The sequence below is a fragment of the Blastomyces gilchristii genome, assembly GCF_000003855.2.
Source record: "Blastomyces gilchristii SLH14081 genomic scaffold supercont1.4, whole genome shotgun sequence".
Taxonomy (NCBI): Eukaryota; Fungi; Ascomycota; class Eurotiomycetes; order Onygenales; family Ajellomycetaceae; genus Blastomyces; species Blastomyces gilchristii.
In genome coordinates this window covers 353332-376931 of record NW_003101679.1, presented here as the reverse complement: position 1 = coordinate 376931, position 23600 = coordinate 353332, and the positions used below count along the sequence as shown (strand labels likewise).

The window sequence follows — 23600 nt, the reverse complement described above, 5'->3', positions numbered from 1 at the left end:
TCTTATTTTTTAGCTTTAATAAGAGCATGATTTCTTCTTCTCTTATATATATCATGAACTGTTCATTTCAGTAGAAATCTATCATCTTATAGACTAGAGCTTGTAAATGACAGTGTTAATATCTTTATTATAATCAGGTTCTTAGTGAAGACTGTATTATTCTGACTTATCAGAATTTACAGTATGAAAGTCATGTCTCAGCTTCTGCAGATATCTTATCTGCTCAGATAATTCTTAAATGAACTCATTCATCTTATCAGAATACTCTTATCACTGAACCTTGAATCAGAGCTTATAATCTCACTTCTCTGAGTTAATAATTTCTTTAATCTGATATTCTCTTTCACTCTCTAATACTTTATGAATAGAGTGATGAGTCACAGAGTTCTCTTCTGAGACTTTCTTATATTCACAGAGTAAAGAGATATGAAAAATATTATATATCTATAACTTAGATAACAGTTTCAATCTGTAGAACTGTAAGCTAACTTTCTTTATAATCTTATAAGGCCCTGTCTGTAAGAGATTCAGCTTCTTACTAGATCTCTATATAATGATGTTTTCTAGACTCAGTCAGACTTTATTATCTTTCTTAAAACTCTTTACAATGTACTTGAAGTTATAGTATCTCTTTTAATACTCTTAAGTCTTTCTCAAGAATTCACAGACTTTCTTCTGAATCTTCTGAATTCTCTCAGCCTGTTCACAGGCATCATCACACTCTATAGTATACTCTCACAGATTCATTAAAATTATTCATGAATAAGTCTTAGTGAGTATCTCAAAGAGGGTTTTATCTATGCTGACATGTTTTAAGTTGTTGTATATAAACTTTATAGATGATAATCAATGTATTCAGTTATTCTGATTATAATTGATAAAGTACTGCAGATACTGTTTTAATATACTCATCAGACATTCTATCTAATCATCTATCTATTGATAAAAAGTCATGCTTAGATCTCATGAAATCTTCAGTATAGTTATCAGATCAGATCAGAACTCTTCTATGAAGATTAATTCTCTATCTGAGATAATGTTTGTAGACAACTCATGCAACTGAACTACATCATGAATGAAGATATAAGTCAAATTCTTTGACTTCAAGTTCTTGTGAGTGAGTATAAAGTGTGTTATCTTGATAAAGTGATTCACTATTATCAGCACACTGTCAAAGCAGGCATTATATATATTCTTGCTTTCAGAGAGACTTATAAGAATATTTATTTCTAGCTGTTCTCAAGGTTTCTGCAGAATGAGTAGAGAAGTAAGTTCTTTATATAATTTAAACTATACTATCTGTGAATTCTGATAAATAGTATAAGAATTCACTATCTTCTTTACAAGTTCTCATATCTTTGATCAGAAGTATTTTCTTATAAGTAACTCATGAGTTCTAGTGTCTATAAAATGACTTACTAGAGAAGAGTTATAATGCCTTTTAATAAGTTCTATACATAGAAACTCATTTATAAATATATAAATTCAGCTCTCTCTTTACAAGAGATTATTTAAGTCTCTTCAATTCTTTATTTCTGCAGAGTTAATCTCTATTATAAGTAGTTTCTGAATATACTGAGTATATTCATTCTTCAGTTGCAGTTCAGATAATCTGAATAGAAGATCTTATAAAGACTTATACTCTGTTTCTTCTTACATCAGATCTTTCACAGCACTTCTCAAAGTCTGCAAACTCTTCAGATTATAGATACTCTCTTCAAGAATTCTCACAGAGATTCTCAGAGTGTTGACTCTCAGTGTTATAGAGAGTAGTTATACAGACTTCTTTTCTCTCTCTTCTCTCTTCTCTTACAGAGAATTGAGAGACTCTTTAGTCAATCTCTTTATAACACTCAGTTTAAGCATTCTGTGAAGCTTTTCTATCTTCTCTAGTTTCTCTGTGTCTGTCACTCTGATCTTCTTAACATAGTCTGATCTGTAAGAGAGTTCATTCACTGAGTTCTTAGTTTTCTTAATATATTCTATCTTGAATCAGAACTCACTCAGTCTCTGAGCTCAGTAAATCTGCTATTATAAGAGTTTCTTAATTGAAGTAAACTATTATAAGCTGTTATAATCAGTTCTAACAGTAATCACTGTTATAAGACTCTTAAAGTAGTGATATCAGTAACAGAAGAATTTCACTATTATAAGAAGCTTCTGATTATAAATGTTATAGTTGATCTCTGTGAGTTGCATCTTCTGTAAGAAAAAGATCACTGAAACTCAGTTCTCATTTAACTATAGTTATAAGACTATTTCTGAAATTGTAAAGAAGAAGGCATCTGTCTTCAATCTGATTAAAAGCAAGAGATCAAAGTGAAACAGTATCACTGTGTTTATAAATATCTATTTCAATCTTATAAAGGTCTTATAAGCTTCTGAGATAAGAAAGTTCTTACAGTTCTTTCTTCTCAACAATCTTTTCATTCTTCATTTATGAGATAACTTCTTCTTATTTTCATTCTTCAGTATGTCTGTAAGAGTCAAGAAGATTCTCATGAATATAAAGATAAACTGTCTATAGAAATTCACAAAGTTCAGAAAGATCTGAATCTCATAAATACTAGTTAACTCTGATTATGATAGAATAGTCTCAATCTATAAAGATTTCATCTGAATATCATCTGTAGTAATTACATATTCTAGGAAATTAATTCAACAGATACTGAAGTTGCACTTCATAAGCTTAATATACAGTTCTGCCTCATCTAAGATCTTCAACACACTTTGCACATGCTCAGTGTGTTCTTTCTTCTTCATAAAGTATATCATCATATTATTCAGATATATTATCACAAAGACATTCAGATATATATGAAGTGTTTTATTGATAAAAGACTGAAATACTGTGAGAATATTAGTCAGATCAAAAAACATCACTAGATATTCAAACAATTTCAGTGCAGTTCTAAAGACAGTCTTTCATTCATTTTCAGACTGTATTTACAGCTGTGTATATATATTAATCACATTCAGTTGTGTGAATATAACAGCTTTTATAAGATAATTGATTACATTCTCAATCAGAGACAGAAGATAGCAGCTCTTTATTATCTTGAAGTTCAGGTTGTGATAGTCTATATATAATCTAAGATCTTCATTCTTCTTCTTCACAAATATCACAGAGACTTCTATGAAGATCTGTGAAGATCAGATAAAGTCATTCTTCAGATTCTTCTTCACATAAATCTGCAAGACCTCTGTCTCATGATAAGGGAGTTTATAGATTGATTCTCAGAAGGGTTTCTACTCTTCTACTAAATCTATTATCAGATTCTTCTTATGATAAGAAGAAAGCTCAGCTATCTTTACTGAGCTGAATATCTCTGTAAGATCTCAGTATTTCTCTGATATCTGAAGCTCAGTTTTCATGATTATGAGATTCTCAGACACTTGTAAAGTTATTATATAGATAGGCTTGTCTTCTCTAATTAACTCTACAGCATCAACTGATTCTATCTCTGTGAGTGAGTCTGTCAACACTAATTGAAAGTATAAACCTGACTTACAGACAGCTATGTGCAGATTGTGTCTTTGAAGTTATATAAGTTTCAAGTACATGTCATCTATAATATTCACAATAATCACAGTTTCTGTAAATCTTCTTCAGATTTCAGAGAGATCTTGCAATTCAAAGATGACTCTTATAAGTCTCTCAGTTCTCAGATCTGAGTTCTCATACTCTGCTTATTATAAGAGCAGATTCTCAGTTTTCATCTTTCAGCTCATTCACTTCATGAGCTTTAAAAACACTACAGTAACCTGAGATCCTGAGTTCATCAATGCTTTTCATACTTATAAGACAGCAGTACTGCAGCACAGTCTCTCTCTATAAGCAAGTATTTTCATCAGAAAAGTAACAGATTTAGATATCAGCTTCAAGACTCTTAAGAAGGCTGTTGCTGACTCTGTTCATAACTTCTCAAATTTCTATTTTGATTTGTTCAGACAGTTTGCACAGAGATGTTCTAATTTAGAATAGATAAAGCAGAGTCTCTTTTTCTTAATCTCTCTATTATATACTCTATTTACAGAAGCTTATAAAGCTCTCTCTCTCTGCTCAGCAGTCAGATATGAATCTCTCTGTGTCTTATCATCTTTTTCTAATAAATCTGTTCTCTGTTATTCTGGCCCTTGCAGAGCTAGTTAATAATCTGCTCTCTGCAGATCTGTGACTCTCACAGTGATTCACAAGCAGTGAATGAGAGTTATCAGTTTCTTCAGAGTTAAGAACTTAGAGTCTTACTTAATAAGCTTATTCTGCATGTCTTTATTCAGTCTCTTTATAAATATTATTATTCAGATCTTGTTTCAGAGTTCTGTTTTCACAGACTCTAATTCACATCACAATTTCATAAAGCACTGTGAGTAGTCTTTATCAGATTTCTCATCTCTTTTTCTAATATTGATGATTGCAGTTCAGATGTTCTCTATCTGACTTATAAAGTCTCTTAACTTGTTCTTTAGATATGTCTTAAGAACAGATCAGCAGAATCTCTCATGATTATTTTCTAGATAATTCAGTCAGTTTTTGACTTCAGTGTAATAGAGATCTGTTATTGTGTAGATGATAGCTTCTTCATCTTTCATATTACACAGCTGAGCTTGTAAGTCAATTTCAAATACAAACTTGTAAAAGCTTTTATAGATTGTGATTCAATAAGTAATCTTAAGTGATTATAACTTAAGAAAGTTTCTTTTCAGTTCACAGATATCTCTGAAGATTATGTCTAGAGACTCAGTTTGAGAATGTTTACAGATAGTAAGTATTTCTTATAGAAAAATAGCTTGATCTTATAGAAGATGCTCAAGAATGTTCTTCACTAAGATTGATTTGTTTATGAGTTCAGAGAGTTTCTCTGTCACAGATGTAAAGAATGATATTCTATAAGTGATTAATAAGTTCTCTGAGACTTCTTTCATAAGAGCTATTCATGATTCAGATGACTGCTTCTGAATGCCTGCAGTAGAGTTCACAGAGATTAGAGTATACAAGTTTCTAGTTCTTTCAGTTATAACAGGTGATTGCTGACTGACTGAGCTTGAAATGTAAGAATAAGTACTCACAGACAGTTATTCAGATGTTTGCAGCTTGATGTGATATATACTGTTAACTACTAGAAGTATTCACAGTAGAAAGATAAAATGTAGAGATTAAATGTATAATAGCATTCAAGCTGAGTTGTGAATAGTATTTGTGAACTCCAGTCTATATAGTTGTGTGTAGTCAAGGGCCGCTAGCTCTATTGATTACATGAGAGATAGAAATAGAGGTAAAGAATCCGCAAGAAGCGGGATTTCTTACAATACTCATCTTTGAATCTACAGATGTCACATCTATGCAAAGATACTGAATGAAGTTCTCAATAGAAATCACTCTCAGAAGCTAGATCTCTGAGTATATATTGAATATCTAGTTGAATATGATTCTACAAACATCTATTGAATTTGAATTTCACACTTAGAATAATTGATAAGAGCAAGAGATGTGATATTTAATGAGAATAGAAAATTCAACTCAGAAGACCTCTACATTGAAAGACAACTAAGAGATTGAGTATCTAAGAAGATAAAGCTTCTATATATGAAAGTTCAAGAATCATTAATAACTACTATCAATCAATTGAAAGAGATTATAGATGCAGATATTGATGTTTTTCATTTTAAAGAAAATGCTCAAAGCTCTGAAAAAATAGAGGAGGAGAATAATGAGTATAAACACTATAACATTTTAATTCTTTCTAAAGTTTCAATCCTTTCTACACCAGATTCAATGCCAGAGTCAACAGATTCTGATGTTAATATTAATACTTATTCAGCTGTGATAGATAATTGAATACAGAATATTGCATCTAGAGCTCATAATATCAGTGCTGATTTTAATGAAGCTAATATTATTAAAGACTACAGAACCTGAAAATGCAGAACTGCTCATCTTGTGACAGTTTCAATTATTAAAGACAATTCTTATTAAATGATCAATGATGTATTCTCTCATTCAAATTCACACACAGACTTTAACAAGTCTCAAAATTTATTTTCTAATACTGTTTACACAGTTATCAATAATACAGCTATATCAAGAATTCATAGATCTCAACTGTCAGATTCACTGAATCACTGAACAGATATTGAAAAACACTCACATCATGAAGAATTTGAGAACACTGTTAAGCAGAAATGAAATAGTATATCTCTGCAGAATACATATGAAATTACTAGTAGATTACAGAGAGATATCTCAGTTATCTCTCTACAATGAATATTCATCTACAAATTTGATGCTGAAGGTTTTCTTTTGAAATACAAAGCTTGTATCTGTGTATACAGAGATCTTCAATCAATCACAGATCTCACTATAAAAGCTCACACTCTAGCTGTCAGAGATCTCTGAATCTTGTTAGCTTTAACAGCAGCATTTGATCTAGATGTGAAATAGCTAGATGAAATCAATGTCTTTATTAATAGTGATATTGATAAGCTAGTATATGTGAAACTATTTAATAAATGATAGAAGTTGAAGAGAATGTAAAATTTGAAGTATATAAAATATATACTAAAACTTCTATAAGTATTATATGAATTATACAGATCATTTCTTCTCTGATTAAATGAACTATCTTCAATATTGAGAACACTAGACTTCATCTCTATATCAGAGAATTGATGTCTCTTCTCTAATGATTGATTAATCATCTTCTTCTATGTGAATAATATCATCATTCTATCATAAAAAGAAGATTTGAAAGAAAGAGATCAACTAATCAAAGATCTTAAAAACACCTACAAGATCTGACAGATGAGAGATTTGAAATGGTTTCTCAACATATGAATAATACATGATCATCTCAACTTAAAGCTCTGGCTATGTCAGAATGTCTATATTGATAAGATAGTTAATACATATCATCTTACACATGCCTGCAAGGCATATACCTCACTAACTGATACTCTGTTAGAGTCTTTTAATGAGTCAGTCATATCTGTAAAAATCCATTATTATTAACAATGTATCAGCTTCTGTATCTACTCAGTGATGATAACTCACTCTGATATTACATATGCAGTGAGTAAACTAGCTATGTTCATGATGAATTCATCAGAACATCACTTATCAGAGATGAATAGAATGATATCTTATCTATATAATACAAAGAATCTTGCTATTCAATATGATAATAACATTGACAGACCTCTACAACTTAATCTCAAACCTGATATTATTGAAGCTGTCAGTGATGTCTCTTTTGTAGATAATTCAGATTATCACTCTACATAAGAATATATCTTCAAACTATTCAGAGAAACTGTTGATTGAAAATCAAATAGATAGATAATTATAACTATATCTATTACAGAAGCTGAGCTTGTTGTAATCTTATAAGCTGATAAGAAGTCTATCTGATGAGATAGATTCTTTTAACATATTCAATTTGAATCTGGTCATAAGATCTGTATTCAATGTGATAACTGTCAAACTATTGATATTCTTATGAAGAAAGATCTCTCTATAATTATGAAGCTTCATCATGTTGATATATATGAAAGCTGGCTCTGAGATTGTGTTCAATCTAATGATATTACAGTTGATTGAGTGTCTACAGCTCAGATGTCAGTGAATGACCTCACTAAGACTCTGCCACATCAGAAATATACAGAATTTGTCAAGATACTAGGCCTAGTTAATATATCAGATATCATCAAGGTGTAAGCAGAATGATGATATAAATAATCTATCTTGATATAATCTCTACAGATTCATCTACACTCTTTTTAGTTGCAGCTTTATTTACACTTTTATTTACATGTTACATTCACTGAAGAGAGTGTGTCAGAAAAAAGAGATTATACACTACTGAATGCTACTAACATTGTATTACTACAATATTTCTCATTATTATCAGCTTACTATAACACTTATCTAATACTCACTTATACTAGCTCTCTTGACTCACATATATATTTTACTATAAATAGCTCTATCTTTTGTATGAAATAGATATATTAGATAGTGTACAGATAATATAATAAGCAGATCTTGATACACATAAGATTCATATATCTTCAACATATTCATCCGTGACATTCAATCCGACAGTTCTCTACTTATATTCAGTCATTTTAACTGCTTTAATTATATTTCAGATAATTTGATGATTAATTGAAGTAAATTATGACATATTTTAATTACTGACTATATATATTATAGTTCTAAGATCTTTATATAAGCTATCTGATATTTAATTACATTTTATGTGAAGCTTCTCTATTAACTCTATAATACTGTTACAGTGTTATTCATCTTTTTTCTATGTAGTTATTCTCTATTAATAGTTGTGAATTACATGGAATTCATCTATACAAATCACATGTAACTGTTCATATTCATGAATATCTCATTACATTCAATCTGAGGGATTAAACAGCATGTTTTTCAAGCTGAATAAGTAAGTGCAAGTGAGTGATTGAGGCTTGTAATAATAATAATAACTGTATTCAATAAGTTATCGGATATATATAATCCCGCAGCTACATTACGTCATCGGTGAGGCCCCCAAAGAAGACAAACAACGCAAACACAGCAAACCCCAGGCAAGCGCATTCTTGAAGCCGCGACATCATCGCATCCAACCGCCGTTTAATCAAGACATCAAAAGACATACTTTCCTGTATCGTATCAACAAACTGACGGGCTTCATCCAACCAATCTCACCGCACTGCATACCCGGTCGCCTTTTAAACTGCGCAGGTAAAAGCACTCGAGCCGTTTCGAGTGCCTAATTTCTAGTGCAACGTCCGTTTTCTAGCCGTTTACGTTGCATCATCCGCTAGGCGACCGACTGGAAGCTGTCTTAAGACAGGAATACTCCGTAAATAAATCCATGTTCGGGATCTGCCATTGACCAATGGAAGAGAGGCAATATCGTGTCTACATACATTCGTTCTTTTTTCTTCAGTTGAGACCAACCTACCTGTTGCATTACGAGACTAGAATGTTCACTTACTTCAATAATTTCTGCAACGTTTCCACTAAGTGATTCACCATGGCTTTGAGAAAGGATTTGCCGAACGATCCAGATGGCCAGGACGACGAGCGCAGTCAGAATGACCTGTCGTATCGAGCCTGGGACCCTATCCCTTCTGCCCAAGTATCTCCGTCGTCACAAGCTACAGCCTCCCAGCCGGAATTCTCCGACTCTGCTGCACCAGGCTTAAATCATGCACCCCCCTCAGGTGTTGTGTGTGATGAAGTGCCCAACCCTTGGACTCAGGAATTAGCATATCGCCCGGCTACTAGAGAATTACCGCTTTCGTCACAACCTAGTGAATTAGATGATCAACGATTGCAAGAAAGCTGGCAGCGTGAAGGATGCGCAGGAATACAGGATTTCTCTCGAGGGGAGCCTGAGAAGGAACAAGATGGTGCTGCCATTTTTGATTCACAGGACAAGCCTTCTACGAGCTCTTCCACCGAAGACGGACGGCATACTACTAGCCCTGGACAGCTTCGTTCAAACAATCCTTTCCTGAAGGCTAGACACAACAGTGGTGGCCTGCTAAAACAATCTATACCTGGCCTAGACCCATTTGAATTTCCGCAATCCAGTAGCTTGGATGGCCATCAAGACGGTAGGTTGTTCCAGTCAGATGCCACGTTACCCCCCCACATTACGATTCTAATCGCTCGTTGTGTTAGTAGGCGAATTGGTTACACATCCGTATAATTCAAACGGACCGGATGGAGAGCTTTCTAAGTCATCTTTTCACATACCCTATGAACACGGCCATTATGACCTTGACACTGAACCTGGTCCGCGCGGAGCAGGAAGTTCCAGCCCGTTCCTAGAAGAAGGGAAGGCGCCGTTAGTTTACGGGCCTCCATCTATATTAATCCAGTCTTCAGACCCATATCATCATTTAGACAAAGTGGATCATATGGACCAAAATTTACAACCACCTAGTTCTAGTCAATCAAATTCTTCCCGGAACCTTATAAGTTTCGAGGAAGAAAACGAACCCAACGGAAATACCACGACGGATGCACCATCTATGAGCAGCGTAATTGATGACCATCCTAAGGACCTGCCAAATGAGACCCCATCCATATCTGATGAATTGGATTCATCCACTTCGATGTCTGTTACTGCTGGAACGTCGCTTGAGCAAGTGAAACCATCTCTGTCGCATCTAAGTGAATCTGGACAGCCGCCCGCCATATTGCAGAAAAAGCTATCTGAAACTTATGACATTCGCCAGGTTAACTGGACAGATGGCACAACTAGTTTGCGTACATCGCCCGTGCTGGTGCAGAATGAAAACGGGCCGTGCCCGCTACTAGCCCTCGTCAATGGGCTTATGCTGCGGAGCAGAGCAGATTCCCCGTCGCCCATTACAAAAGCCCTTCAATCACGAGAGAAAATTTCGTTAGGATTGTTAATGCAAGCGCTGTTCGATGAACTTACTTCGTACTTAGATGGAGCTGACAAGCTTCCGGATATCGAAGCTCTGAGTTCCTTTCTTGTTATGCTACATACAGGGATGAATGTAAATCCACAGTTGGTAATGGTAAGCTTTTTATCCACGTAACTCCTGATGTTTCTGGCTTGAACGCCTAACACATAATAGCAAATTTATATGTCCGATTCGCCTGGAACCTTCCTTGAGACAAACGATACAATCCTCTATAGTAGTTTCAAGTTACCCCTCGTTCACGGCTGGCTTGCAGAGACGTCCTCTGCGGCCTATGCTGCGCTAAACCGTGTAGCTCAAAACCATGAAGATATACAGTTGCTCCACTTTCGAAAAGAGGAGCTGGAAAGCCGCGTTTTCCGTGGACAGCTTCTGACGACTGACGAGGAGAAGTTAATAGAAGATATCGACACAATCCAACACTTCGTTGACGTTGAAAACGCTACTCAGCTAAGCGCCTTTGGTCTCGAGCACCTTCAGAGATGCCTAAAACCCGGATCCATTTCAATTCTCTTCCGAAATGATCATTTCTCTACGCTTTTCAAACATCCGCTTTCGAACCAACTGTTCACTCTTGTAACCGATGCCGGATATGCCAACCATGCAGAAATTGTGTGGGAAAGTCTAGTCGATGTCAACGGAAGTAATGCTACTTTTTTTTCAGGAGATTTTCGTCCTGTTGGAAATTTTTCTCCATCTATAGCTGGACCTCAACATCCTAGCCAAAACGATCTTGCGATCTCAAGCGGGTTAACACATAGAAACAATCAGATGGGACTACCGGAAGGCAATTAAACAACACAGAACAAACAGACGCAGACTATGCCTTTGCTTTGGCTCTTCAGTTTCAAGACGAGGAAGAACAACGGCGTACAAATCCACGCAATCAAGCGCAAATCCAGACACCACAGTTGCGAACGTCGCAATCTCAGGGGGTTATACATCACTCTAGCAACAGGCCGAACTTTAACCATCGACAGTCAGCGTCGTCCACCGGCCGTCGCGCACCCCAGCAAACGCAAGAAGTTCGATCACTCGTACCGCCACCCAGGACTTCAGTGGCTGACCCTAGCGCTGACGCTCCACCTCCAACGTACGAGCAGGCAGCCAACAGTCCAGTGTACACTCCTCCCTCAGACCACTCCCAGTATGATGGCTCTCAGAACAGCAACACTAGCATAGCTGGACCGAGATCCTCAAGTTATGGACTCAATAATACTGGACCCAATCGTGTCCACGATGGCCACAGACGTGTCCATGCATTGTCCAACCCCTCTCTTCCGCCCCGTCCTCGTGATAGGGATAGAAACAAAGATTGTACGGTTATGTGACAAATAAAGTTTTCTCGGGCATTTGAAATTTCACCTTCCTCCAAACGCACTTTCAAGCGATTCAAACAAATCTCGTCTTCTGTTTCATTTTTCGATTTCACCATTCCTTTTTGCGTTTTGATTCCAGGGACTCGCAGCTTACTGGGTTATGTCAATTGTACCTGTCCGTTACTGTTCAGTTGTGTGTTTTATGTTTTATGTTTTACGATATCATCAAATGTTTCTCTGTTTTTATTCCCCATGTTTTGCTTCTTATACCTCCCTGGTCATTTTGCGGCGTTATATCCTTGCTATCTCTTTCTCTCGAATGACGTTTTGGTCATTGATCCCCAGATTTATCTGCACAGCTCACTAATTGCTGCTTGTATTTAAGCGGGTGGCTATTATGACTTTGTTGCTGAGGATGAAATGTAAATCTTCTTCGAAACCCATTTTTCAACCTGAAGCATTGAGTAATTCACCTGACAAGGAATATTCTACATGTTCAAGATTCTGGAACGGTATGCAGAAATCGCCGGTGGCTGTCCCCGCATAATGAAATGTGAATGACCGGGGTCGATATTGCGCATGCTGTAGGTACATGTACTGTTAAGGAATGAACGGGTACTGCTCGTAAGGGGATGAATATTCTGCAGTTGGCTGTGCTGTTCCGCTGGGAAGTAGTGTTCACTCCTTACACTGAATCACAACTGAGGCTTAGTACTAAAATTGACACACTATCATCGGTCAGCTGGGGGTTATATAATGGAATATATCGAGCCGCCATGTAATATTTTAATTCTAATAATGGACATGAAGGATTGAGTACCAGGGCTCTTTGATGATGACAATGAACAATTCCGCTCTGGTTCATCCGCTCTGGTTCAAAAACAAAGCGTGGGCGTACGCCTGCCTGCCTTATTTACTCATGCTGCCTACAACTGGAGGGCTGGCTTGATCCTGAATATAGTTTAATGGAATCGTTGCGCCAATAAGGAAAAGTCCATGCAATTAACCTTCTGTTGTTCGAGGCTCATACCAATAAATTCAATACTTATGCTAGAAGGTAGAAAACACACAGAAACGACCGAAAACATGATATAATGGGTGTAATAATGCAGGGGAGAAAATGAAAAATGTAAATTGAAGGTAACACGTTTCACGTCCCGCCTCCCCCAGACTGATTTTACAAACAGGGGGGCGGACATGAAAAAGAAAAAGAAATAAGAAATGAGAATGAAATTAGCGAATGAAATGCTTAGGCAACAAAACATGTATGCACAGAAACGGGACCCGCCAGGGATTACAGATGAAATCCATAAAGATAGTGATTGCATGACCATTAAGAGAAAGGACGCATCCGAATTTCTATTTCATTGTCTCGAATCTTGCGAGTAAGCGCGGTGATGGGTCGGTCCAGGGAGTCTAGAATGAAGTTGTTGGTGTTGATGCTGATTCGGGTGCTGGTGCTGGTGCATTGGGTGTAACCCTTGTTGTTGCGGTCCCTGATTGGGGTGGGGAGCAACAATACCAGAAGAATAAGAAGGTCCGCCTGGGGAAGGTTGGTGCAAAGCGGATGGTGGAGTGTAAGGTCTCCCAAGATTTGCGTTCTGATGCGGGTTCGGTGAAGAAATCGAGATATTGCTGGATGTCCGATGAGCCGGTTGTAGGTGTGACGGATTGTGACCGAATGAACTAGTACTATGTTGATTTCCTAGACCAAGAGGGGAGATATGTTGAGGGTGATGTTGCTGTTGCTGTTGGTGGTGTCGGGGCTGGTGCTGGTGCTGCTGCTGTTGAGATTGGCGTAGTGATGATGTGGGGTGATGGTGAGGGGACGTAGGCGGAACAATGTGCTGCATGTGTTGAGACCCGCTGCCACTCTGTCCATTATGCTGGGGGTTGTGTCCAAGCTGATGCCTAGCTGAAGAATGATGCTGACGTTGCGGTGGCTGACTCAAGTGGCTCTGAGTATATGAAGAGTGCTGCTGCGTTTGGGGTAGGGCTGATGCTGAAATGTGGAGTGGGGAAGATGGCTGCTGTTGCTGCTGTGATGTCCGTCGAGAATAAGGTACTGAGGTGTGACGATGCTGTGGGGAAGATGGATGAAAAGGCTGGGCTTGTAATGTCAAGGGAGAATCACGTTTCCCAAGGTTAATATTTGACTGATGTTGAGATTGGCCCTGGAACCCGGCGGGCTGAGATTGCTGTACCGGCTGTGAGGGTTGCGGGTTGTATGACGAACGGTGCTGCTGCTGTGCCTGCTTGTGAAGATTCGACCCCGAGTTTGTGGCCTGTTGTGCGGTGCTCATGTATCCTAGGGATGGGGCTTGCTGAGCTGGTAAACGGGAAAGACCATGGTCGGTTGCTTGAGACTGTTGCTGACCCCTCGGGTCTAGCCTGGCCATCCAATCCTGGGTCGCCGTCCCAGATCCAGTCACAGAGCCAACAGAATAGCTAGAATATTCGGGGTATGAGCGGGAGGGAGTATTTGATAGTTGATTTTGTTGCGGTACTTGTGACTGCTGGGGCAGATAGTGCGACCTTTGATGCTGTAGCTGCCTGCTAGAGTGTACCGACTCTTCGCGAGGGGGAAGTTGCGATTGCTGAGACATTGAATGTGATATGGAGTATAACTGTGGAGTATTTGCCGCTGAGGATTGGTCACTCGCAAACTTCTTTCGAGACGGTGGTTCTTCAGCATCATCATTTAAAATGTTCATGATATTTGACCTTTTAGCAGGAACTTGACGTGGAGGCTCTGGAAAAACTTGTGCCGGGGTCGAGCTTGGACGAGCGGGTTCTTTGGCTGGTGATACCGCAGGTGACTGTTGCTTTATACCTATAAGTTGGCTAGGATGGGGAAGAGCTGATTTCGGTTGCACGGTCGTATCGTCACGTGGAAGAGAAGCTGAATCGAAGTCCTGTTTGGGCATGCGCTGCACAGGAGATGTGGCTGTCGGTGTAGGAATAGCTTTGCTCGAACGTCTCGAATGTGTCCGTGCTACCGGGGTGATCGGGCTGTTTGTCTGGGACTGCTGAAGGTACTGGGTTTGAGAGTATAACGCCGGCTGCGCTAGTGACTGATACCGTAGCACCTCTTGAGCCTCTTGAGGCTGGGGCAGCAAATCGCTACGAGACAAATTTTGGGCATGTAAGGCGGAACCTCCACCATGACTTTGCATGGGGGCCGTATTCGGCTGCTGCTTCTGGCTTTGGGACTCCTGAGACTGTACGGTGAGCACCGGGGGGATAGGCATTAGGTGGCGCCCATCTCGTCGTTCGTCACTGAAATATCCGACTCGAGGGCCTTGCTGATTGCGCTGGGGTTGGTGCGGCTGGGGACGAATGGAACGCGGTTGCAATTCGTCGTTCACGGGTGGTACGGGAACCCCAGAGGCAGCTGTCGCTTGCGCAAGAGGATAAAACCTAGGCTGAGACTGATCCCTATCGGCTTGCGGCCGAGATTGAGTGGCTGGTTGGTGTGCCGCAGCTAGAGGGACTGCCGGGACCTTTGGTTTGGGGGCCAGCGATGCATCTGCTGGCTCCGTAGCTTCAGTGTTTGGTGCGAGGGGGCGTGGAGCGACAGAAGATGGTGTAGCTTCGTATCGCCGTTTAGGAGGGATATTTGGAATTGGTAGCGGACCTGGCGGTTCTCCACTCAACTTCTTCGCCTCAGCCATCTCAGCGTACTCCTCCAACAATGTTTGGCCAGAATCAACACGTCTCTGGAAGTAGTTTTTGACCTAATTGAGGTGTGTAACGAGTTAGCTAGGAAGTTGCGCCGGCTATCATATTTAAGGGATACTCATACCATTGTAGGAGTTTTGGTCCTCATATATTGGGAGATAGCCTCAAAATCTTTCCCGAAGTGCCTGATTAGATCTGGAAATTCTCGTTGCTCCGGTACAGACCAGTAACTAGTGGGCTGGAGAGCACCAGATCTGGGTTCGGCGGGTTTTGCTGGAGCTTCGGGTTCAGCAGCGTCGAAAACATAAACGGTTTCCTTGCTGCGAGCCTTTGTAGATTTTGCTCGGGGAACTACCTCATCGGCAGCGATATCCTTCTGTTCTTTCTTCTCCTTCGCAATCGGCAATTCTGGTACTGCATCTGCTGGCCCTTCTGGTTCAACTTTTGGAGGAGCTGAAGCAATCGGAGTCGCAAGTGAAGATTGCTGTGCCTTTGCTCGCCTGCCACCGCGTCCGCCTCCTCCCCTTCCGCCACGTCTGCTGGGAGGTTTCTCCACTCCCGGCTCAGCGGGATCCTTTCCGTGATTCCCTCTTTTCCCAGAGCTTGGCGTAGGTGTGTTATTCTCTGTCTCTGGACCAGCTTCGCCGAACGTTGGGGCCGCCGCCCGTCGAGGTCGGCCAGTATCAGTGACAGCGGGAGTTTCCACTTCCTCACCTTCGTATTCGGGCCGAACACCAAGATCTGACATGAGGGCGTTTGATTTTGGATTCCTGGTAGCAGGAGCCCTTTTTCCACGTCTTCGAACATATTTTCTGTTCAATTTGGCCTTATACTTGAATTCCTGCTTTGTGAAGTAGTAATGATTGATGCATGCCTGGAAGTCCCGGCCTGGAAGATATTCCGCAATTTTGCCCCACTTTTTGGGATGCTCTAAAAATGCTTCCGTAAAAATCTTTTGTTCCTCGGGGGTGAAATTGTCCGGCGTCGGGTGGAACGCGAAAACTTCATATGCAGCAGAAGGGTCTACGGTGTGGTTCGTATCCTTGAAGATAAAGGCTTGTTTCTCGTGTTCGTCGAACATATCTGGGATAAGCGCTTCTTTAGACGTATCCGGCCTTGCGGGCCCTTCTTTTTCGCGTCGACGTGCTTGCTCTTCCCGCGCAGTAATGGTAGATGCGATCAGCGCATTTTGGAAGTCAAGCTCGCTGTTAAGTTTGTAACCTCTTCGTCCTTCGGCGGTGGTGCTTGGAGTAGTAGCCGTTCCCGTAGCCGACGGCGGGGTGGGTGGACCTGGGGTGGTTGTCTTTTCTTGTCTACTCGTGCGATCTAGTTCCTCCACGGCAATCCTCCAAGGCTTATAATACTTAGCATACTCCCGTCGTAGCTCCTGATGATGGAGAGCTATTTCTTTACGCTGCTTGGCTAGCTCCCCGCGAAGAGCCTCTCTCAACCGGTCATGCGTCTGGATCGTTTCCTGATAAGCCTCTAGGTCAGAAAACGGAGTGGGTGGCCCAGATTGGAGGAAGGGAAGGTTATCGACTGATGGAACTTCGAGAGACGGGGCAGTGTGAGCCTGGGCCACTGGTGACGAGGGCTGCGGGATTTCAATTCCTTGGGCCTCCTTTGCTGACACTGGAATGACAGCTGGAGGTTGGTCCGGCCTTTCGACCTCAATCGCTGCATCTGGCAGGTCCATATAGGTTGGGGCAACCCCCTCGGCTATGATACCCAGCATTTGAATTTGTAACAGTAAGTCAACTATAACGGGATCATGAAGGGTTGGAGGTGGCATTTCGGATGTCAACGCTTGCATTTCCTTTGCAAATCGCTTCTCTCCCTCATTGAAGTCTTCTTCATCCAAGTCGTCTTCCTCGTCTGTTTCTTCACCACTGGATTGTCCAAACATGAGAGGAGTAGCAACTTGGTCCGCTATCGACGAAATTGAGGCACGTGGTGCGTGATCTTCCGAAGACACGGTCGCAGCTGCTCGGACGACATTGTTTTCAGCGTGGCTCGGAGGACGGTCGGTTCGCTCAGCAACTGGTGACGACTTGGAATCTTCCCGATGGGGATAACGCTCAAGTTCGTGAGGTTTATAAGGGTCAGACGCGCCAAAAGACCACCCTCTGTCCTTGTCGTCAAATACGTCACGTTTGATAGGTGATACTGAATTCATGATCGAAGGTCCACGATTTGAATACCCTGGGCGAACCCATTGGTTACTGACTTTAGGGGCGTTCCTTGGCGCATTGGGTCGCTGGAGAGCCCGTGGTCCCGTGGGTACGCTTGCGAAAGAGATTCCGGGAGACGTCTTCGGTCCTGGTGACTTAAATGGGGCGGCTGACGGAACAGGGGGTGAACCAGACCTACGGGATAGTGAAATACTTCTTCCCATTGATTGTGAAGTAGGCGGGGATCCTGATGAGGAGCTAGGTCGGGGGCTAACCCGTACCCCGAGAGGCAATTCCTGAGTCCTCGCATCTGCCTGAAGCGATGATTGAAGTGAATCTCTTGCGCTAGATGCACTCGCGAAACCAGGACCATCGCGCGTAGTAATAGTCGGAGATCTAGATGAGGACGGAAAGTGCCGTGCAGGGCGCAGTGGCACCTCAGCTTTCCCTCGAGTATCCAGACCATGCGGACGGGAGACGCGGGTGTCGTGTGAATGTTCAAACTCCGACCTCTCAGCTCTTGGTCCAGTAGGCGGTAATATCCCAGTTGGTAACGAAGCGGAAACATCCATGTGTTCCTTTTCTGGCTTTGCGGTAGTCGATGCTGCAGTGGAGAGTTCATCAAATGGCCTGGATTTGGTGGACGAGGTAAAGGGAGAATCATCGGACGCTGGTTTGGGACTAATGATAGATCCGAAGGCAGGGACTTCTGGTGGAGATGGGGGAGAAGAGCTTTGTGAGATTGGCCGGTCCTTTGGTGCGTCTAAGCGAATTGTAGGATGTTCCTGTCGATCTGGCTCATGCCGAGAATCGCCCGTACTTTGTGCGGGGACTGCGGATTTCCTATTTGAATCATGGATTTCGGGGATGACAGTCCTTTTGGCACTGAGTATAGATGACGACGATGGCGTGGGCGATGCAGGTGGGATGGTCGCTAATGTTGCAGATGTACTTTTGGATTCGGTCCTAGCTAATAACATATCTTTTTTCCACAAGTCTGAGCGTTCAGAAGGCCGGTCTCTTTCTCTATCCTCTCGTTCCGATCGCCGATCATCTTCACGCCTATCGAACCGATCAGAGCGTTCCAAGTCCCTATCTCTATCGCGGTCACGGTCGCGATCACGTTCACGGTCGCGATCACGTTCACGATCCCTCCATGCATCCCTCGAACGGCTCCGTCGTCGGAACGAGTCGCGATCATCTAGAAAGCCCCGACCCCTACCCCGCTCACGGTCGCCACGACCTCGACCTCGCAGAGACGGGCCACGAAGAGGAGATGCATCCTGGACTCCACTCATGGAACCGACAGGCCCATCTCTGGAGTTGCGACGCATTCTTGGCGCATCGGAATCCCGAGGGCCAGGTTCTCTAGAATCGCGAAAGTCCCGTAGTGGAGGTGACCTCGATCTTCCACGGCCAAAAGGAACGCGGGCATCTCTAAAATCAAAACCGCGGTCTCTCCGGGACCAGTCTCTGTCGTTATCCCGTCTGAATGGAGGGAGACCATCTCGCAGATCCCGGGGATCATGATCCCTCTCACGATCTCGAAATTCGCCTCGTGCTAGGAAGCCCCTTCCTCTAGGACCGGAAGGGCCAAAGGGCGCACCCCTTGGCGGATCTATTAGAGCTTTTGGACCACGAGGGGGTTCCCTTCCCAGAGGTGTTGAATTGACATCGTCAGAAACACGAGGGCCAGAAGGGATATGCGAGGAGCCGTGAGGAGCGGAGGGACGGCGGTCGTTATACCGATGTGGTGATCGTTCTCGGGGCGGAAAGCGAGACGCCATGAAAGAAGTTGCCCATTCAACAAAGACCGCTCAAAAGAAACACGAAGTAAAGGGTGTTAGAGCGTAGCTGTCGCGTTGAATGGAGAGTTGTATGATTGCAAAGTGTCAGATCAAGCGTCGTTAAAACGTAGTCGCTCGTCGACGCTTTGGGAAATCCCGAGTAAGAAGCCCACGTGATCTTTAAAATAGCCAAGTCCGAAACCTTGGAAATCTACGGTGATAGCAAACCTTTCCCCTTTAAGACTAGTGGTGTAACTACTGGAGGTAGCATTGAACCTTGTTCAACCCGTACGCTGTACGGAGTACACAGTAAACAATGAGATATTGGAAAATGGAACAACCAGCGCTGATGGTGAGATATAATGACAACAGATGAGAGAAAAAGAGAGATCCAAAGGTACGAGGCTAGTGAGGGCGATGGCACTTCACGCTGTATTCCGAGAGAGTGTTGGTTTTGCGAATGTGAGGAAAAACAGACGGACAAACACTTGATCGACAGCCAAGCAAGAGAAACCAATAGACTAGTTTGAGGAGCAGAGTTCTGGTTCCATGATTCAAAAGCTCGATGGTAACGAAGTAAGCATAATCCCACTACGAGAGGAGTTATGGGAGGAAGAAGGGGGAAGGGGGAAAATGGAAGAGGTTGATGATGGGGGAAAAATTGAGGCCTTGAAACGGCAATCGGGAAGACCGGCAGGCAAGAGACAGCAGGGGATGGGTCGGAGTGGCTCTCTTAGTAAAGCAGGGAGTTCGTTCTCTATCATTATTCATCCCCATGTCATACCGCAGGCTGCGCAACCTGGGGTCACATGAGGCCTGAACATTTCCTCTCAAGCGCTTCGAATGGATCTATGGAGGGATGCAGCATGCTAGGATATCAAGAAGAATCAACCAGTCACAGGCGTTGATGGGGAGTATTCAACAGGCACTGGCCCAAGTTTGAAGGAAATTAGGCAGTGGACCACGCATAATAACCTGGCGGCTATGGATTACGTTAAAACGATTGACCTTACATGTATTCCAACACTCGTCGGACAAACCAAAACGATACCGCGCAAACAAGGTGTCAAGTATCGATTGTGCACAACCCACCGGCCCAGGCTCGAGTGGGTCGGGTTAGTGCGCCTGTTGTCAGGCGTCTATTGGCTGGAGAATTAAAGACGGGCAGGGATCGCTGGGCCTGGCCAATGGGCCATTGGAGCTGCAACTAGACCGCTTTTGGGTTCGGAACAACTTGAGCTCCGATTCAAAAAAGTGCGGTCTCGTATTTCGGTTCCTCAATCTTTGAATTATTTCTATACATTTTCCTCCCTTTCTTTTCCTTTGTGTTCGCTAATTGCCAGGGGCTGTATGGAAGCTAGCGTCCGGAAAATTGGTGGCATGTTTTGTTCCGAGATTGTCGATAATCTGCCACTTTTCAATGCAGAAGGGTCCGCAAGCCAAAAAAAAAGCTGCTGGTATAGCAATTTTTCCCAGCCAATTGCAACAACCGATCCATTGGCAGCTTTTCTCAGCGCCCATACAGAACATTGTACTCTGTGTAGTTCAACGCAGATACCATGACTTCGCAAGCTGCAGGACTTCCCCCCTCGGTCACAGATGCGGTGTTCGTCGCCTCCCAGCCCGTTCCTGAGGGTTCAAAACCGGTTGGGGGCATTGATTTCAACAAGCATGCCGGAAGGGATATTACTGTTGCGGAGTTGGTGGATGGCATGGCTTCCATGGGCTTCCAGGCCAGTGCGGTGGGCGACGCTGCGCAGATCATTAATGAGATGGTATGTACGTGCACACTGCATTCCGCCCCTCCTCACTACCCCTCCGAGGCCTCTCCCAACAAACTTCAAACGTCAATCTTCCAGCGCAACGCCGAGCCAGCCACTGCGGGACATGCCTATTTGTCTAACAGGGTGTTGGTTATCCCTATTTTAGAGAGCCTGGCGCGATCCGGAAACGGGCGAAAGGACCACTGTATTCCTAGGGTACACATCCAATCTTATATCATCTGGTCTACGGGAAACACTGCGTTACCTCGTCCAGCACAAACATGTCTCGGCCATTGTCACTACCGCGGGCGGAATAGAGGAAGATTTTATTAAATGTCTCGCTCCCACTTATCTCGGCTCCTTCGCGACTCCCGGTCCGTCGCTACGGGCCAAAGGCCTGAACCGCATCGGTAACCTGATCGTGCCGAACAGCAACTACTGTGTTTTCGAAGACTGGGTCGTGCCGATTCTCGATAAAATGTTGGAAGAACAGGAGGCGTCACGGGCGTCGACACCAGATGCCCCGCTCCACTGGACCCCGAGCAAGATCATCCACCGGCTCGGGAAGGAAATCAATAATGAAGATTCGGTCTACTACTGGGCGTACAAGAATGACATTCCCGTCTTCTGCCCTGCACTGACCGATGGCAGCCTGGGGGACATGATGTATTTTCACACGTTCAAGTCCTCGCCGCTGCAGCTCCGTGTCGACATCGTGGAAGACGTGCGGAAGATCAATACGATCGCTGTACGGGCCAAACGGGCTGGGATGATTATTCTAGGTGGCGGCCTGGTAAAGCACCATATTGCCAATGCCTGCTTGATGCGCAACGGGGCGGAGAGCGCGGTGTATATCAACACGGCGCAGGAGTTTGATGGGAGCGACGCTGGCGCACGACCGGACGAAGCTGTGTCGTGGGGGAAGATCAAACCGGATGCAAAGAGTGTGAAGGTAGTTATTCATTCATTTTTATTCCTTTTTATTCCTACTTTGTTCCTTTGTTCTTCCCCTTTTTTTCCCTTGCCGTAGGGCCGAACCCCGGCCTCAACGAAAGATCACCGAAACAATTCTAAAACTTACTTGCTGTAGTTTTCTGAGCTGACCATTCAATTTTCGATGGTAATAGGTCTACGCCGAAGCGACAGTGGCATTCCCCCTTATTGTTGCGGCGACATTTGCAAGAGCTTAGGAGCAACCTGGGAATTAGAAGGGTGTTTGGTTGCAAAAGTAATTTGTTTCACCCGACACATCGCCCCTTCAAGTACCTTCATGGCTTAAATAAATATATATATATGTAGAACCGCTGTTGGTACATAGCACCCACCGAGCAGGAAATGACCTCTATGTTCAATGACGTTTTCAACGCTGGCAGAAGATGTGTTCAGATCGTTAAGTTGTGTATGTAGTTATGTATTTGATATCGATTGTTACTCTGATGCCTAGCTAGACCCTCCTTCAAATTCTTTTCCATTTGAATTAGACAACCAAGGATCTATCACAATCAGAAGCAAGGAAGCCAAACGATCGGAGAAGAAACCATGGCAAAAACTAAAATAAAAAATAACAATAAAAATAAATAAAATAAATAAAATAACATAAAATAAAAAAATAAAGGGCCAATGAGAAGCCACATATGTTGCGTCCTACGTGTTTCACGAAATGCGGACACGGGAGAAGATAAGCCTTCCTTGGAAGTCTCATGCAAGGAATGAATAATGCCAAGGATTTCAAAGGGCTGGGCGCTAGGGCTTTTAGAGACACTTACATATATTATTAATTAATTCTTGGTTAATGCATCCAAGAGGAAGGAAATCTTCGCATTGCATGGGTCTTGTTGGGGGAAGCGGCAGGCTAGGGGATCGCAAAGCGAGAGAGCTTTCAGCCTTGAAGGCGGTGTTGTCCTTTTGTTGTTTTTTGATGTTGATGTTTGTTGAATGAAGCCTGGGGTTTTGGGCGGTGTGACTCACGCAGGCTCCACCCGCGCAAGCAAAGCAGTGACAGACTCATCCGTACTGGCTGGCAGTCAGGGTTTGCGCCAACTCTGGTTTTATTATTATTTATTTTTTCCTCGTGAGCGAACAAGCGAAACATCTTCAGCGCACGAGCTACAATAAAACAAGAATAATATATAAGCCAGATGCTCTGGCGGGAAGCACAGTACGGAGTAACTCCATCGCAGAGGAGACAAACCTCTCAGCACAGGCAACAGCCAGCGAATGGTCCCAAAACAGTCCCTGTTGCTTGCTTGTGCTCCACTCTCCTCCAGGCTAAGTCTCCTATGCCAACTACTTAGCTAGGCCCCTAGGGAGATACATATGTACGCTGTCTATCTGTCCTCCCCACTCCCCGGCCCCAAGCTGGACCCTCCCATGGGTGGAGACCGAGGAATCTGGAGAAAAAGTAGC

At 42.7% G+C, this 23600-nt stretch overlaps 4 protein-coding genes across 5 annotated transcripts; 3 read left to right on the top strand and 1 right to left on the bottom strand.

Annotated features, from left to right (window-relative positions):
* The first annotated feature begins 8614 nt into the window (after positions 1–8614).
* BDBG_02660 lies at positions 8615–13074 on the top strand. Of its 2 annotated transcripts, none has more exons than XM_031720893.1 (3): positions 8615–9633; positions 9704–10569; positions 10630–13074. In XM_031720893.1, the coding sequence occupies exons 1-3, from the start codon at positions 9048–9050 to the stop codon at positions 11266–11268; spliced, it is 2091 nt and encodes a 696-aa protein (XP_031577233.1). In that variant the 5' UTR covers positions 8615–9047; the 3' UTR covers positions 11269–13074. The 2 variants fall into 2 exon arrangements, with proteins under 2 accessions (XP_031577233.1, XP_031577234.1); XM_031720892.1 differs by having other exon boundaries at positions 8635–9633; positions 9701–10569; positions 10630–12769.
* On the bottom strand, positions 11894–22932 carry BDBG_02659 (MYB DNA-binding domain-containing protein). The gene is made up of 3 exons (XM_002626436.2): positions 22520–22932; positions 15598–22460; positions 11894–15529 (listed from the first exon to the last, which is right to left on the bottom strand). The coding sequence occupies exons 2-3, from the start codon at positions 19429–19431 to the stop codon at positions 13157–13159; spliced, it is 6207 nt and encodes a 2068-aa protein (XP_002626482.1). The 5' UTR covers positions 19432–22460; positions 22520–22932; the 3' UTR covers positions 11894–13156.
* On the top strand, positions 20065–20625 carry BDBG_16637 (uncharacterized protein; the record flags this gene model as incomplete). The annotated part of the gene is made up of 2 exons (XM_031724549.1): positions 20065–20179; positions 20327–20625. The coding sequence occupies 2 exons, from the start codon at positions 20065–20067 to the stop codon at positions 20587–20589; spliced, it is 378 nt and encodes a 125-aa protein (XP_031577232.1). The 3' UTR covers positions 20590–20625.
* BDBG_02658 (deoxyhypusine synthase) lies at positions 20724–22860 on the top strand. Its single transcript, XM_002626435.2, has 3 exons — positions 20724–21206; positions 21361–22146; positions 22322–22860. Exons 1-3 carry the CDS (start codon positions 20991–20993, stop codon positions 22382–22384), a joined length of 1065 nt encoding a protein of 354 aa, XP_002626481.1. The 5' UTR covers positions 20724–20990; the 3' UTR covers positions 22385–22860.
* Positions 22933–23600: the final 668 nt, after the last annotated feature.